Here is a 15,018-nt window from a genome sequence, read left to right as displayed (position 1 = left end):
ACATAGCCATGGCCACTGGCACTCACTTCTCTGATGAGATACAACTTGGCTTCTGCTGTGGCCCTGAGCTGCTTTCCTCCCCTTCCAGAGGCTGAGCAGGTGTCACCTGGCTCTGCTAGACACCCTTTGCTAACAGAAGATTCAGCACCTGTCTGTCCTAGGCACATTGTCCTTGCCCAGGTTTCTCTTCCCTCTGGCTGGGAATTTGCTGTGTGAACCTTGAGTGTGGGTGTCCTCTTGTGTGTGAGCCCTGAGTATGGGTGTCCTGCTGTGCGTGAGCTCACTGACATGGCTGGTGCCAGTGCCATGGCTTGCAACAGGCTAGGACCACAGCCCAGACGTCTGGCTCTTTCCACCCAGATGGATCACTGGTTCTTTCTTGTTAGGAGTTTTGGAGGATCAAATAGAAAAGATGTGAAAGGTCTTTGTTCTAGAAACCGATACTCTGGTTTCTTTATCCTAAAATGACATTTTGAGCCTTTCTTAGATATATTCTAAGAATCTAGCTGAATGTGCATAGTTTGGTTTCAAATGCAACTTCCTGTGAGTGTTACAGAAAGTTTTCACTGGGCTAGAAGTCAAAAGTGACCTTTTCATGAGGGGGGATAAAGGAGAATGATGGAAAGAGTGGATTTAACTAAGATACATTGTAAACACTTGTAAATGTCACAGTGCACCCCCCAGTACAATAATAATATGACAATTAAAAAAACACAAAAAGTAACCCTATCCACTGTCTTCACAGCTTCCAGCTCCCTGCTGCTATTAATAGCCTGCCTTCTGACTGTGGGGCACTCTGGCCTGGCCAGGCCAGGCATTAGCTCCAGGAGCTCTGTGGTGGGGTTACATTGAGCCTGTGCCCTTTGTGGGGCAGGGCCCAAGGTCTTGCCTTGGATGCTGGCTTCAGTTGGCAGCATCTGTAAGTAAAGAGAGAAAAGAGGGAACCAAAGGTCAGCAAGAGGTGAGCGACAGAGCTGGAGGGAGGGAGGGTGAGCGCAGGCAGGGTTGATACTGGTAGGAATTGAGACCTGCAGATTGGTGAAAGCCACCATCACGGTTTGGGAGCTTTGAGTCTCATTCCATTCAAACTGCTATAACTAAACACTGGTTGACTTAAAAGCCACAGACATTTTTCACAGTCTGGAGGCTTTAAGTCCAACGTCAAGGCACTGGAAGGTTTTGCCTGTGGTGAGGACTTCCTGGTTCAATGATGGGGTCTTCTCATGTGTCCTTAGCTGGTTTAGGGGTGAGGCAGCTCTCTGGTCCATCAGCCTGGGACTAGGACCTCAGCCTGTGGATGTGGAGGAATGTGAATGTGAAGACTGTAGCGTGGTCTTTCAGTGTTCTGGTGACTACAGCACCTGGCATTTGGAAGAGAGGGGAGCTTAGGTTAAGGTGAGAGGAGTAGTGGTGATGGACCCTCATTTCTTAAGTTTCCTTAGCAGGCCTGCACAGACTCACTAGACAGTGTGTTATTTCTAAAGAAGATTAACACATGCTGGCAAGATCACTGCAGACAGATGGTAAGCGCGTAGCTTCTTGTTAGCTCTCACTATGTGTGAGGTGCGCCCTGCACTCTAGCCAGCGCCACTGTGCCTGCTCTTACTCCTTCACTTGCACTCTGGGCGTAGGAAGCCTCTTCTCTGGCCAGAGGGTAGGCAATTGGAGTCCTTCACGGCCTCCTCTGGCCTCCCTCTCCACCTGAGGAAGGCATGAGCAGGTCGCAAGCTGAGATGCAGCAGTTCTGTTCAGTTCTGTTTGCGCCTTCAGCACAGTTGAGCAGCAGAATACAGTGGGAAGCTGAGCTGCTCCAGCAGGCTCTTCCAAAACTGCCTCCAGGTCAGTTGTGACTTTGAACATGCAGAAACAATCTCCATAAGTTCCCAGAATGGTCTCCAGGTTCTCCCTCATTGCAGTCTGCCCTGAGTTCTGTGTCTTCACTGCATCTGCATGACAAGTCATGCTTTTCGTGCCCTTGGAATTTTAGTGTGACCTGGCTGTTAGTGACATAAGTAAGGGAAATGGTCATTGTTTTGATCATCTTAAGCTGAACTGTTTCCTAAAGGAACACTGAATGTCTCTGTTGTGGGCCAGGCACCTGTGGATGTTGGAAACAAGGATGTCTGCTGGGGAAGGTGCATTTACACACCAGCACATCTTACTAAAAGGGAGAATCAGTTCCATATGGGGATTCAGGGCTGTGGCAGCCCAGGAAGAGGTGGCTCACTGTCCTGCATTTGCCCCTCTGTGCTAGCAACAGAGAGTCAAGTGTATATAAAGTGTACACAGCCCCAGAGCCTCCAGATAGCATAACAAAGAGCTGATTGCTAGAAAGCTTAGCATGGCTCTCTAAAAAACTACGGTATATCAGATTTAAAAGAGATCCTTTAGGCTGAATGCTTTTAAGATCTGTACAGTCAGCACCATTGCATTAAAGAGATGAAAATCCAACACCATTGGGGAAAAGTTAAATTTTGAAAAGTGAGGGTTTAGGTACACAGTGTCTTTCCATCAGGAAATGATTACGTTGTTTTTGAGACAGCTAGCGTAGCATAGTCCAAAAAGTCTACTCCTGTGTAGTTTGTTAATAAGGCAAATGGATGAGCAATTTTTCTTTCTGGTCCTCAGATCATGATCAGAAGCATTTTCTTGTTTCTGGACCGTACTTATGTCCTTCAGAACTCCATGCTCCCTTCTATCTGGTGAGTGTCCTGGCCCAGCAGAGCGCATGCCCCCTTCTCTGGTGACTTCTTCCCACTCCATCCTAGCAGAGCCTGTGCCCTCTTCTCTCTGGTGACCTTCCTGTCCCGGCAGAGCCCATACTCTCTTCTCTGGTGACCTCCCATCTCAGCAGAGCCCTGTGCCTACTTCTCTATGGTGACCTCCCTGTCCCAGCAGAGCCCTGTGCCCCCTTCTCTCTGGTGACCTCTCCATCCTAGCAGAGCCTGTGCGCCCTTCTCTGGTGACTTCTTCCTACCCCATCCTAGCAGAGCCCATGCCCCCTTCTCTCTAGTGAGTGCCCTAGCCTACCAGAGCAGCACCACCACAGCACAGAGCTCATTTGGGGTTTGAGGACAGTCGCTCTGGCCACTGAATTACCTTCCCAATGCTCCCAGGCTATGAGCTGAGGAGGCTGGTAAACCTGCAGCTGGGTTTCAGCTCTCTTCTTTATGGAAGGTACCACATGCAGGAGTGTTCAGGAGCCCTGGAGGGCAAGGTGCTGGGGTCGGCACGGTGGGAAAGGCAAAGACTCAGAGGGTGCAGGAGTAGTACAGGGCTGGTTTCCCCAGGTTGGATCTGTGACAGAGATAGTGATCAGACTGTTGGGTGCCTACCTGACCTGGCTGCTCAGTACCTCTTTTGGGACAGTAGACCTAACCTGTTGAGGAAGATAACAGTCTGTTTAGGGCAGTGACATAAGGCATCCTGGACTGGTCAAAAGCAAGCATGTTTGAAAAGGACTTGTGGATGCATGGTTGCAGAGGAGTAGTTAAGGGCATTTTGGGAGGAGCTTTAAGGAGAACAACCAAAGCAGCTCTGCCTGTGCTGTCTGACAGGGACATGGGCCTGGAGCTGTTTCGGAACCATATCATCAGTGACAGGATGGTGCAGAGCAAGACCATTGCAGGGGTCCTGCTGCTGATTGAGCGGGAGAGGAGCGGCGAGGCCGTGGACAGAAGCCTGCTACGCAGCCTGTTGGGCATGCTCTCGGATCTCCAGGTGAGGCCTTCTGGTGCTGCCCGGCTGCCGGCCCTGTAGACTCCTGAGTCTACCACATGAGCCACAAAAGGAAAAACTGACAAAAACATGACTGTGCAAGTGCCGGCCTTCTCGGGGGAAATGCACCATCAGCAAAGGTACTGTGAGAAGACAGAGTGCAGAGATGCCGGGCATACGTGAAAAGACCGAGGCATAGACTCATCACCATGGTCCTCTACCCTGAAGGGTCCCAGGGGCAGGGCCAGAACAGTGGAGCGAGCGGTGGCCATGGGCAGCTGGGGAACACGGGTTGTAGCCTGTCTCCTCAGAAAGTGAAATGGGGTGCCTCGGCACCTGGAAAGGTGGTTTCTCTGTGAAGTTGGTCAATAACTGCTCATTTCCTAGGTCTATAAAGATTCATTTGAACTAAAATTTTTGGAAGAGACTAATTGTTTGTATGCTGCAGAAGGCCAAAGATTAATGCAAGAGAGAGAGGTGAGACAATGGTGTGGTCTGGCTTGCCTCCTTCATTCCTCTGGGGGCTTCTCCTCCTGGGTCCCCAGTGCTGATCTCATGCACACCACCTTCTTGATACAGTCCAGCCAAAATCCCCAGGAACAGCTGCTCACTGTAGTAAGAAATCAGTTTCTCTCCCTTCACTTAGAAACTATTTTTTCTCTCCCCCGCAAATGAAAGGCCAGTTTAAATAAGAAAACAAAAAAACCCTAGGATGAAAGATAAAGCCAGGTGCTGTGGCTCATTCCTATAACCCCAGCTACTGGGGAGGCAGAGATCAGGAGAATCTCCTGATAAAGACCAGCCCAAGCAAAAAGTTAACAAGACCCCATTTCAATAAACAAGCTGGGTATGGTTGCAAGTGCCTGTAACCCCACCTATGCAGGACACATAGGTAGGAGGATTTCATTCCAAGGTTGACCTGGGCAAAAAAGTGGGAGACACCATCTGAAAAATAACAAAAGCGAGGACTGGAGGCATGGCTCAAGAAGGCCTTAGTTCTTGAGGGCCTTCCCCCTCAAAGAAAGATAAAATCCATCAGAGGTTTTCATTATGTGAAGCATTGGGAGGAAAATCTGGGAAAACGCCATGTGAGAAAGCATGTGTTGTAATGTCAGCCCCAAACGTTGGAACCAGCTCCTGGATAGTGGAGCACAGCCCTGAAGGAAGCCTGAGGGGACAGCCACCAGTGTCCCCTGCTGCACACTGGATAGACCCCCATGGCTCCTGGACCCTGGTTTTAGAGAAGTTTCACTTCTGCGTGGGCCTGGCTATAGCCATGCTGTCAGGCAGCTCCAGGGACAGCATTTACCCCTGGATGTACAAGGCATACCTTGTGTCCCCATACCCTGTACCTGGGTACAGGCTTGCCAATAAGCACTACACCTTCCCACCCGGGGACCATGGCTCTCCCATTGTGGATCTTCAGGGAGGGCCCTTGTGGTGTCCCCCATGCTTTGTGGTGAGCTGGGAATGACAGTGAGTGCAGCCTGGGTCCTCATCCGCTCACCCTGCCTGCCCCCTGTAGTCTCAGTTTGGGGCTTGGATGTGTACTCTGCTTTTTTATTTATTTATTTATTAATTAGTTAATTAATGAGGAAGGCAGAATTTCGGTTTCTGGGTAAAGTCAGGAATGTTTTTGTTACTGATGCTTTAAATGTTTCCGTTGGAAGGTTCCAGAATACCTTAGCCATGTGAGTAAGCGTCTGGAAGAGGAAGGAGACCGTGTGATCACTTACCTTGACCATAGCACACAGTAAGTCCTGCTTACCGCCTGCATTTCGTACCTCACCATGTGCCTGTGTTTTTCAGGCAGGTGTCGAAATAAATGGTAGCTCCTCACCCACTCAGTACCCTCTAAGATGCTTTGTTCCTAAAGCTCGCATTTGCTCCTAAGGGCACCATTTGACCTTATTTCCCACGTACAAGCTGCAGTTCTCATTGGGGTCCCATCATCCACTGAGCTGTCATTCAGAGGCAGGAGTCCAATGGAGGCACGGGGCAGCGGGTGCTGACGGTGCTGATGCAGGGACTCTTCCCTTAGTGGAGTGCCTAGAAAATGAGGCCCTTTTCACATCCGACATGTCAGTGACTTGTTCATGGCACGAACACATTATTGTTCCTTTTCATCTACTTTTTTTCTGTAGACATGAGGTTATGAATAGGGAAAGAAAATGGAAGCAATCATGTGAATGTCTGTGCTGGGTGTGTAGTGTGTACTGCTGTGAGGAGAGGAAAGGTTGGAGGCCCAGGGCGTGGATGAGAAAGGGCAGAGGCAGCATGGCATGGTGACCCATGTAGGCAGGTGGGCGGGAGTTGGGGACAACATCTCAGCAAAGCAGAAGAGGACACAGGAAATGTGCACGCTCCATGTGTACCAAGTATGGGAAGCTGTGGGTCCCTGGTGTCCAACCCGGAGCTGAGCTGGACAGGGACAGGGTTGCTGTGGCGATCGCCATGTGCTCTGCCATACTCCCGTTTCACACAGGATGGCTGGAAGGGGGGACAGTAGCCCTCAGGAGGTTGCACAGACGCAGCCAGGGCAATTCAGAGCTCACAATAGGCTCCACTCGCAAGCAAGTGGTGACCTTTGCAAGTCACTCACCTCTCTGAACTCAGTTCCCCATATGTGGAGAGGGACCTGGAGTCACAGCCCTGCCTTTCTCCACAGGGTTGCTGCAAGGCTCAAATAAGATAGCACTGTAAAATTTCCTTATAAAGAAATTCGAAGGCTTGGGAAATGCCCAAAGTCAGTAGTTCTTGGAAAAAGGAGATGTTCTGGCTGGGCGCTCTGGCAGCTCACGCCTGTAATCTTAGCTACTCGAGGTAGAGATCAGGAGGATCGTGGTTTGAGGCTACCCAGGGCAAATAGTTCACTAGCCCCTAGCAAGTGTGAGGCCATGAATTCAAACTCTAGTACTACACCGCTCCCCCCCCCCCCCGACTCCCCACAAGTAAAAGGAGATTCTCTGGTCAATCTTCTGAAAAGAACTGAGTTGTGGATAATAAACGAGAAAGCCAGGAAGGTGTTTTCTGTACCCTGTGAGTGTTGCAGTCATACTTGACTTATTTCTACATTTTTGCATGCTGTTTTGTGTGACACTCATGCATCTCAGAGCTCAGGGCTGAACATCTGCCTTAAACAGGATTGAGCTCCTGGTGATGAGGGAGAAAAATGGGCAGGTCCAAGGGCTGGTACTGCAGAAGCCACTGTGGATCTCTCGGGGTCTGGGGCAGGTAAGGGAAGGGCAGACAAGGGCAGAAACAGATGGTAGGCCGGGTCACTGGGGCCCACGCTGCCAGTCCTTTCCATGTTGTAGAAGATGCTGGGGACAGTGCTGAGAACACTGCAGAGCAGAGGGAAGGTGGTAGTAGAGGGGAGAAACCAGCGTCTGAGCTCTGAGAAGGTGGTCACCACAGCAAATGCCCAGGCCCACAGGTGCCACAGCACAGTAACGACACCATGTTGGCAGGTTTACATGACAGTCAGCACTGAAACCAGGCAGTAGCATGGCATGATCTGCAGGACTCCCGGCTCTGCTCTAGAGTGTATGTCTGCTATCAGGAGACCTCAGCACCTGACAGGAAGTGCCATACAGGGAACAGCTGAGAAGAAAAGCCCAAGGTGGAGCGCACATATACTTAACAGCCTGCCAGGCTCTGCCCTCTTCTTCCTGCACCACTGTGAACCCTTGTGTTTCTCAGCAAACTGTGTCTGAATCATCTTGCTCTTTTCTCTGTGTGCTGCCTGGCTGTGGGCTGGCTGCCCTGCCCTTGGCTTGACTTGCCCGATCCAGCCACTTTCCTTTTTGACACTTGTTCTTTTTGGTTTTTCTAGGAAGCCACTGATTGCTTGCGTAGAGAAACAGCTCTTAGGAGAACACTTAACAGCAATTCTGCAGAAAGGTATGTTTTTCCCAGCCTTGTGTGAGTGAAACTGAATGCTAATCCATAACACATGAAATTCAGGAAGGATTATCCACAGCAGTGCTCAAGTGAGAGAGGCCTACCAAGCGTGAGGTCCTGAATACAAACCTCAGTGCTGCCAAAAAAGAAAAAAAAGAAAAAGGATTTGCGTAATGAGGCTGGGTATGCCTAACATCCTTGCACTCAGGAGGCTGGGGCAGGAGAACCACAAGTTCCAGGCTATTCTGGGGCTGCGTATCAAGACCCTGTCTCAAAACAACAGCCACAGCAACAGAGAGACATGGTGTCTGTTTGAACATTTATTGCTAAGCCCTGGAGGTCCCAGGAGGCCTCTGGACTGAAGACAGAAAACATCGGGACACAGTGGGCCCTCAGCAACAGCAGATCCCAGTATCCATAGGCTCAGACTCACTTCCTTTATCATCTCAGCTGAGAGGCCCAGGACTTCTCGGGTATAGACATGTGCTGACATAGGTGTCAGTCAGGTTTTCCCTTCTCCCCCAGTGTAGACGAGTAAGCACATGTTGCGAGCGTGTCCTCATGACATAGCTGCATCTTCGACCTTCACATTCTGTCACTTAAAGTGAGCCTAGTGGAAGTAGTACTTGGGCACCCGTGCTCATGGCTGCAGTGACATGCTGGTTGCACGTGTCCTGTCCTGTTTTGGTTTTTGTTTGTTTTTTTGTTTTTAACAGGGTCTCACTAGCCCAGGCTGGCTTTGAATTTTGAATTCTTGATTCTTCTACCTCAGCCTCTTAAGTGCCATGATTGCAGGCATGCGCCACCATGCCTGTCTTGGCATGAGCAATGGTTCTCAACTCTGGTTGCATATTGAAACATCTAGGGAACTTTTTCTAACGTGTAGTGATTGTACATATTTACAAGGTACTATAATGTTTAACAATTTAGTAGTTACATGAAATAGCTCTCATGGCTCATCACTTGAGCCATGCCTGGCCCTTTCTGCTTTAGTTACTTGTTTTTGCCTGGTGCCAACCTCAGACCTCGATCCTTCTGTGCCTCCCTTTTAGCTGATATCACAGACCTGCAACACCATGTCCATCTTGTTTGTTTACATGGGTGTCTCACTATTTGCCCAGGCTGGCCTCAAATTGCTATCTTTCTGATCTCTTCCTCCAAAGTAACTGGAATTACTACTCCTTGCCTGACAAATACTTTTCTGCCTGATGGACTAAACCAGAGAAACTTGGATCATGAATCTCCCAGGACAAATAGTTGTAGTTAATGTTTTTTACTTTAGTGAAATAAGAGGGCTTTGGTGAAATGAAGAAGTAAATATACATCTCCTAATATATACAGAAAAATGAGATTCAAGCCATATGGGGTAGCTCATACCTATAATCCTAGCTTTTCTTGGTAGGCTGAGGTCAGGAGGATCGCAGGTAGAGGCTAGCCTGGGCAAAAGGCTCGTGAGACCTCATCCAACTAATAACTGGTGCAGCGGCATGTGCCTGTCACCTCAAGCTACTTAGAAGGCTGAGATAGGGAAGATCATGGTTCCATGCTAGCTCAGGCAAAAAAAGTTCACAAGACCCCATCTCAACAGAAAAAAAACTGAACATGGTGATGTGTCCCTGTCACCCCAGCTACTGCAGGAAGCATAGAATAGGAGGGTTGTGCTCTAGCCTGGCCTGGACAAAAAGTGAGACTCTGTCTCTAAAATAGCTAGAGGTGTATCGGCACCGGTGGCTCACATCTGTAATCTAGCTACTTGGAAGGCAGAGATCAGGAAGATAGAGATTTGAAGCCAGCCCAGACAGTTTGTGAGACCCTATATCAAAAATATTCAACAGAGTGGGTCAAGTGGTAGAGTACCTGCCTAGCAATCATGAAGCCTTGAGTTCAAACCCCAGTACCACCAAAAAAAAAATTATAAAATAGATGTAGGGGTGGGGGTGGAGGCTGGAAGGATGGCTCAAGAGGTAGAGCACCTGCCTAGCAAGTGTGAAGCCCTGAGTTCAACTGCTAATGCTGCCAAAAAATTTAAAAAAGAAATTGAAAAGAAAAATGAGATTCATCTAAAAAGATCCATCTCAGGCATTAACTGGACCAGCTTGCTTGTGTAGAAACAAGTCAGTATACTCCCTGAGTTTTCAAGTCATACGCTAACTTTTGTAGTGCACACTGTACTGCGGTCAGTTACAGACGCTGGCTTCCTGCTGTAACCTGCTCACCTCTGCACATACCTAGGGCTTGACCACCTGCTGGATGAGAACAGGGTGCCGGATCTCACGCAGATGTACCAGCTGTTCAGCCGGGTGAAGGGCGGGCAGCACGCGCTCCTGCAGCACTGGAGCGAGTACATCAAGGTACTACACAGTGGTTCCCAGGGGTGGTGCCACCTGGGAACATGCGGTGCCCTTGCAAAGAGGACTGGACTATAGTAATGGCCCATCTGTTCCCGTCCTTTGTAAATGTTTCTTCGCATCAGTTTACCTTTCTAAACTAACAGCAGTGATGGACCCTGTCCAGGGAGACACGTGTGGTGTCCAGCTTTTGAGTGAGCTAGCTTAGTTCCCAGCCACGCTGTTAAAAGCAGCAGTCGTTGGTGCCTCTGCTCCTTCAGAGCTTTGATACAGCAGGTTGCCTGCCTGCTGCTGTATGTCCAGGCAGCCCAGATTTAGGGTTTATTACCCAAATTTGCACTGATCTCTTGCATGCTAGTGCAGAAGGGCTGCCTGTGCTAACACAGGCCCTCTCTGAGTGCCAGACAGTCCAACCCATGGGGGTGCTCAGCAGTGCCTGCTGACACTTCAGTGGCCACAGTGGACAGGGCAAGGCCAGAGCTGCTTCCAGGTCTTGAGGCAGCAGGAGAAAGTCCCACTTGGTTTCATAAACCTCTTGCTGACTTGGCATTTGTTTGCTCCTGTAGACTTTTGGAACAACAATTGTCATCAATCCTGAGAAAGACAAAGACATGGTACAAGACCTGCTGGACTTCAAGGACAAAGTGGACCACGTGGTGGAGGTGTGCTTCCAGAGGAATGAGCGGTTTATCAACCTGATGAAAGAGTCCTTCGAGACGTTCATCAACAAGAGACCTAACAAGCCTGCTGAGCTGATAGGTAGCAAATCTCAGTTCTAATGCGAAACTCAAGCACATTTCCCCAAACTTGGAGCTCTTCCTATGGAGAGTGAGGGAGGGATCGCTGCCGAGCCTTACTTGTCAGGACGCAGTTCAGCCGTGCAGTGTTTGCACCCCTGTGCACACCTGCACTCTCCAGGTAAGGGAAAACGTGGTAGAGATTTAGTAAAGACAGAAGCAGCGCAGGGTGAGGAGGCCTGTCCTAGTGTGCACTTCCCGCACACGCAGCTCCTGTCCCTACTAAAAGCAAGTGATCTCCACTCAGAAAATGCACCAAGAAGGTTGTTGTGTGTGAATGCCTCTGCAACAGGATGGCATCATTGGTCCTGGATGATACTTCATATGATGTGTCCTTTAGTCACCGTCTTTACTCCTCCACTCCGCACTGAATAATCATGGCTCTCAGAGTTGTTTCACAGTAGTATTAGAATAATACTTAGAAGTCATAAGCTCAGCAGTCAGTAAAGGTTTCGTTAAATTCACAGGGGAAAGGGGCAGAGGTATGGAACAGAGTTGTGGATGTTGCTATTGCTGGTACGTGATGGAGCATGGGGTTCATCAGACATTCAGCACTTTTCTGCAGGTTCGGAGCATTCCACAATGTAATGGCTTGAAGGAAAACACACTAATAAAAGCAACAATAAGAAAAACCCACAGGACAGTGTGATTAGACTTTGTGTCCCACTGTCAATTGTTGCTTTCTCACAGAGGATGAAAATTAAACCCTTGGGAATTTGGGCTTCGGGAAGTCCCCCGGCCGCCCTGAGATTGGCCTATGCAGCCTCAGAAGCAAGAAGCCCCAAGGAGAATGCACTTACCCTTGCATTCACACCTTGGCTTTGACCACTTGAAGCCCTGAGAAAAATTCACTTTAACAATGACACACAGGTCTTGAAATGGGGGTATTTCAGAAACCCAAATGGGTAATGGCTAGAATCAGTTTTCTGTTTAATCTGGGATTAGGAAAGATGCTGAAGCTGGCTTCTTTAAAAGCCCTGCCTTTGGTTTTGTTGAAGTTTTGAAAAGTGTTCACTCTCAGACTTGATAGCATCTGTCTTAGAAAGTCCCATGTTAGCCTGTGATCTGGTCATGTAGCAGTAATGTCATCTTGGGAAGGGTGTGGAGTGCTGGGGTCCATTTGCCACCTATAAAAAGGACCTCATGTTTGCTAGGCAAGCTTCTGCCACCAAGCTTCATCGCAGCCCTTTTCTGATTGAAACTCTTACTCTCCCAGCTAAACATGTGGACTCAAAGTTACGAGCAGGCAATAAGGAAGCAACGGATGAAGAGCTGGAGAGGATCCTGGACAAGATAATGATACTGTTCAGGTTCATCCATGGTAAGAGATGGTGCTGTAGGGCCCCAAGGCCAGCATCAGGCTGGGCCTGGTGAGGGCCCACAGGAAACCCAGAAGGAGGCCTGAGGGCTTCTTGGCAGATGCAGTGCCCATCACCTGTCTTAAGCTTTGTGTTACTCTGTGTGGTCACACAGGCAAAGATGTCTTTGAAGCATTTTACAAGAAAGATTTGGCAAAAAGACTACTCGTTGGTAAGAGTGCTTCAGTGGATGCCGAGAAGTCCATGCTGTCAAAGCTCAAGCATGGTAAGCTTGTGGGCTGGCCCGGTTCTGGAGAGGGCACTGTGGGCCGGCCTGGTCCTGGGGTGGACGCTGTATTTCAGCCTGGTCCTGGGGAGAGCACATTGGGCCGGCCCGGTCCTGGGGAGGGCGCTGTGGGCCGGCCTGGTCCTGGGGTGGACGCTGTGGGCCAGCCTGGTCCTGGAGTGGACACTATATTCCAGCCTGGTCCTGGGGAGAGCGCTGTGGGCTGGCCTGGTCCTGGTGAAGGCGCTGTGGCCCGGTGCAGTTCTGGGGTGGATGCTGTGGGCCGGCCTGGTCCTGGAGTGGAAGCTGTATTCCAGCCTGGTCCTGGGGAGGGCGCTGTGGGCCGGCCCAGTCCTGGGGAGGGTGCTGTGGGCCGGCCTGGTCCTGGGGTGGACGCTGTATTCCACCCTGGTCCTGGGGAGGGCACTGTGGGCCGGCCCAGTTCTGAGGAGGGCGCTGTGGGCCGGCCTGGTCCTGGGGTGGCGTGGGCCTCACTCTCACCCATGCACACCTCCTCCTTGTCCTGCAGAGTGCGGGGCAGCGTTCACCAGCAAGCTGGAGGGCATGTTCAAGGACATGGAGCTTTCCAAGGACATCATGGTTCACTTCAAGCAAGTGAGTGGCTCATGGGACGTCACAGTCAGTGTAGGCCGAGTCACTCCAGTGCAGTTAGCACTGACACTTGGCTGGGGGATGTGCTGGAGGTGCTGGTGTAGATACTGACACACACACTGAGCGTTACACATTCTCTTTCTGAGCACTAAGTATTTCTGGTGACTTGCTGAAGTCGTTATTTTGCCTTGAATTCCTTTGTTTTTAGCACATGCAGAACCAGAGCTCCCCAGGCCCCATAGACCTCACAGTGAACATCCTCACCATGGGGCACTGGCCCACGTACACGCCTGTGGAGGTGCATCTCCCTCCAGAGGTGAGTGTACGGCTCTCGCGGTCACACCTGTTACCCAAGAAGCATTAGGTAAGAAGTTTTTGAGACACCAGCCCCATTAAAACTAGCATGTTCCTGTGGTCCCAGCACAGTGGTATTTGAAAGTAGCCACTTTGTTCATAGCCCAAGGCTCCTTCCCATGCACTGTGTCCACCTGCTGCCTTTTGGTGTGACTTTCCATTGAGACACTTGTTTTGAAAGTGCCTCCTTGCCTGGCTTTCCTTCCCTCCCGCCATAGACAGTGCCAGAGTCTTAAGAACAGCATTGCTCAGGGCTGTCCGTGTTAGCTTGGACTTGGTACTGAGGGAGACCTGAGGACCTACAGGTCTTGGTCTCAGTGAGGCTATGCTCCAGCAAGGTAAAGCGCACCCATGCTATCAGGGATGCTAAGCGAAGAAGAACTGGCTCCCAAGTGGAGCATAACAGGCTTCCTGGAGTAGATGAAGGATCAGGGTCTCTGTCTTCAGAGAGCAGAGGTAGACAAAGGCCTTCCCACTGAGGCAGAAAGCCCAGGTTTGAAAAAGCAAAGCTGGACCCTCAAGTCTTCTCTTGGGATCTGTCTGCCAGTCCCTTTTAAGACATTTTTCACTTCCATGTCAGACTCTTGACTTGACTTCTTTCTGGGTCAGCCCTGCTGGTTAATTGCCTTTTTGTTGTCTTCTGTTTTTCTCCACCTCTGTCCTAAACGCCCCGTCCTTGCTCCATACATGGTGCCTGACTTGGTGGCCTGCTGACATGTCCACTTGCCCTCAGCTGTGGGCAATGCCCCACATTTCCATTGCCCTTCTCCCTGAACCTCTGCCCTTGGGAACTGGACTAGCCTACAGCCAAGTTTGGTGAACACTCAAGTTTGTCCAGCTCTGCTACTCCCGCACACTTGCCAGGCTCTGTCTGTTCTGACTGTTGCAGGTCCCAGCCACACTGATGCTCTCAGGGCTCTTGTGTTTGTGCCTCTAAACTCCTCTGCTCTGACAGCTTTTCTTTCTCCTCCTGCTAGAAACTCGCCTCCCTCTGCCCAGGCAGGACTCTCATGGCACTGCCAGTGTTTTTACTTCTCACTCTGAAAAAAATCTAGATGTAGAGAAAATGTGCACCATGGCTCAAAGAATGCTATATTCTAGCATAGCTGGTGGGCAGCGTCTCTGGGCCGCGTGAGAGTGAGTTGCATGGTGCCTCTCCCTTAATTCTTTGGAGGGTGTTGCCCAGGAACACCCAAAGCACCTATTGGCTCAGGAGACTCTTGCTGCTGGGACTCCCTCACTTGAGCTTTCTCAGCCATCTCAGACTTGTCCTTGACAGCTGTGATGGTTAATCTCGATTGGTGCGATCTGTGCTTCCCTCTTGACAAGTGATACTGATGCTCTTTCCTGTGCTTGCCTACCATTCTTTGGAGAGACATTTCTCCATGTCCATTGTTCATTTTGTAATTGGGTTGTTGGCTTTTTGTTATTGAACTGTAAGCATTCTTTGTATATTCTGGATGCTTGACCCTTACCAGAGAAAGGATTTGCAGATATTTTGTTTGTGGACTGTCTTTTAACTGTATTGATACTATGTGTCTTAGTATGTCTTCTGTTACAGTAACAGAATACCTGAAGCTGGGTAATCTGTGAAGAAAAGAAATTTATTTCCTGTACTTCTGGAGTGTGGTACTCCAAAGGTCACGGGCTGGCTGCCTGCAGTGAGGGCTGTGGTAGAAGAGGGTGTCAAGTGGCCAGGGGTT

The 15,018-nt window shown here is 49.9% G+C and overlaps 1 protein-coding gene across 3 annotated transcripts in view; it reads left to right on the top strand.

The window, feature by feature from the left end:
- The window catches only part of Cul4a (cullin 4A), a 37,755-nt gene that overhangs the window by 12,575 nt on the left and 10,162 nt on the right, over positions 1–15,018 (top strand). Inside the window, exons 4-15 of one of the 3 annotated variants that reach the window (XM_074042939.1) lie at positions 1,455–1,523; positions 2,629–2,702; positions 3,558–3,720; positions 4,105–4,194; positions 5,388–5,470; positions 7,553–7,620; positions 9,853–9,971; positions 10,535–10,727; positions 11,982–12,086; positions 12,239–12,349; positions 12,879–12,964; positions 13,170–13,277. In XM_074042939.1, the coding sequence (XP_073899040.1) occupies positions 1,455–1,523; positions 2,629–2,702; positions 3,558–3,720; positions 4,105–4,194; positions 5,388–5,470; positions 7,553–7,620; positions 9,853–9,971; positions 10,535–10,727; positions 11,982–12,086; positions 12,239–12,349; positions 12,879–12,964; positions 13,170–13,277 (1,269 nt within the window). The remainder of the gene's footprint in view (positions 1–1,454; positions 1,524–2,628; positions 2,703–3,557; positions 3,721–4,104; positions 4,195–5,387; positions 5,471–7,552; positions 7,621–9,852; positions 9,972–10,534; positions 10,728–11,981; positions 12,087–12,238; positions 12,350–12,878; positions 12,965–13,169; positions 13,278–15,018) is intronic. The other 2 variants (XM_074042940.1, XM_074042942.1) reach the window with 2 other exon arrangements.

This window comes from Castor canadensis, chromosome 10 (assembly GCF_047511655.1).
Source record: "Castor canadensis chromosome 10, mCasCan1.hap1v2, whole genome shotgun sequence".
Taxonomy (NCBI): Eukaryota; Metazoa; Chordata; class Mammalia; order Rodentia; family Castoridae; genus Castor; species Castor canadensis.
The sequence above is the reverse complement of the archived record's forward strand: the minus strand, read 5'-3'. Positions and strand labels throughout refer to the sequence as shown.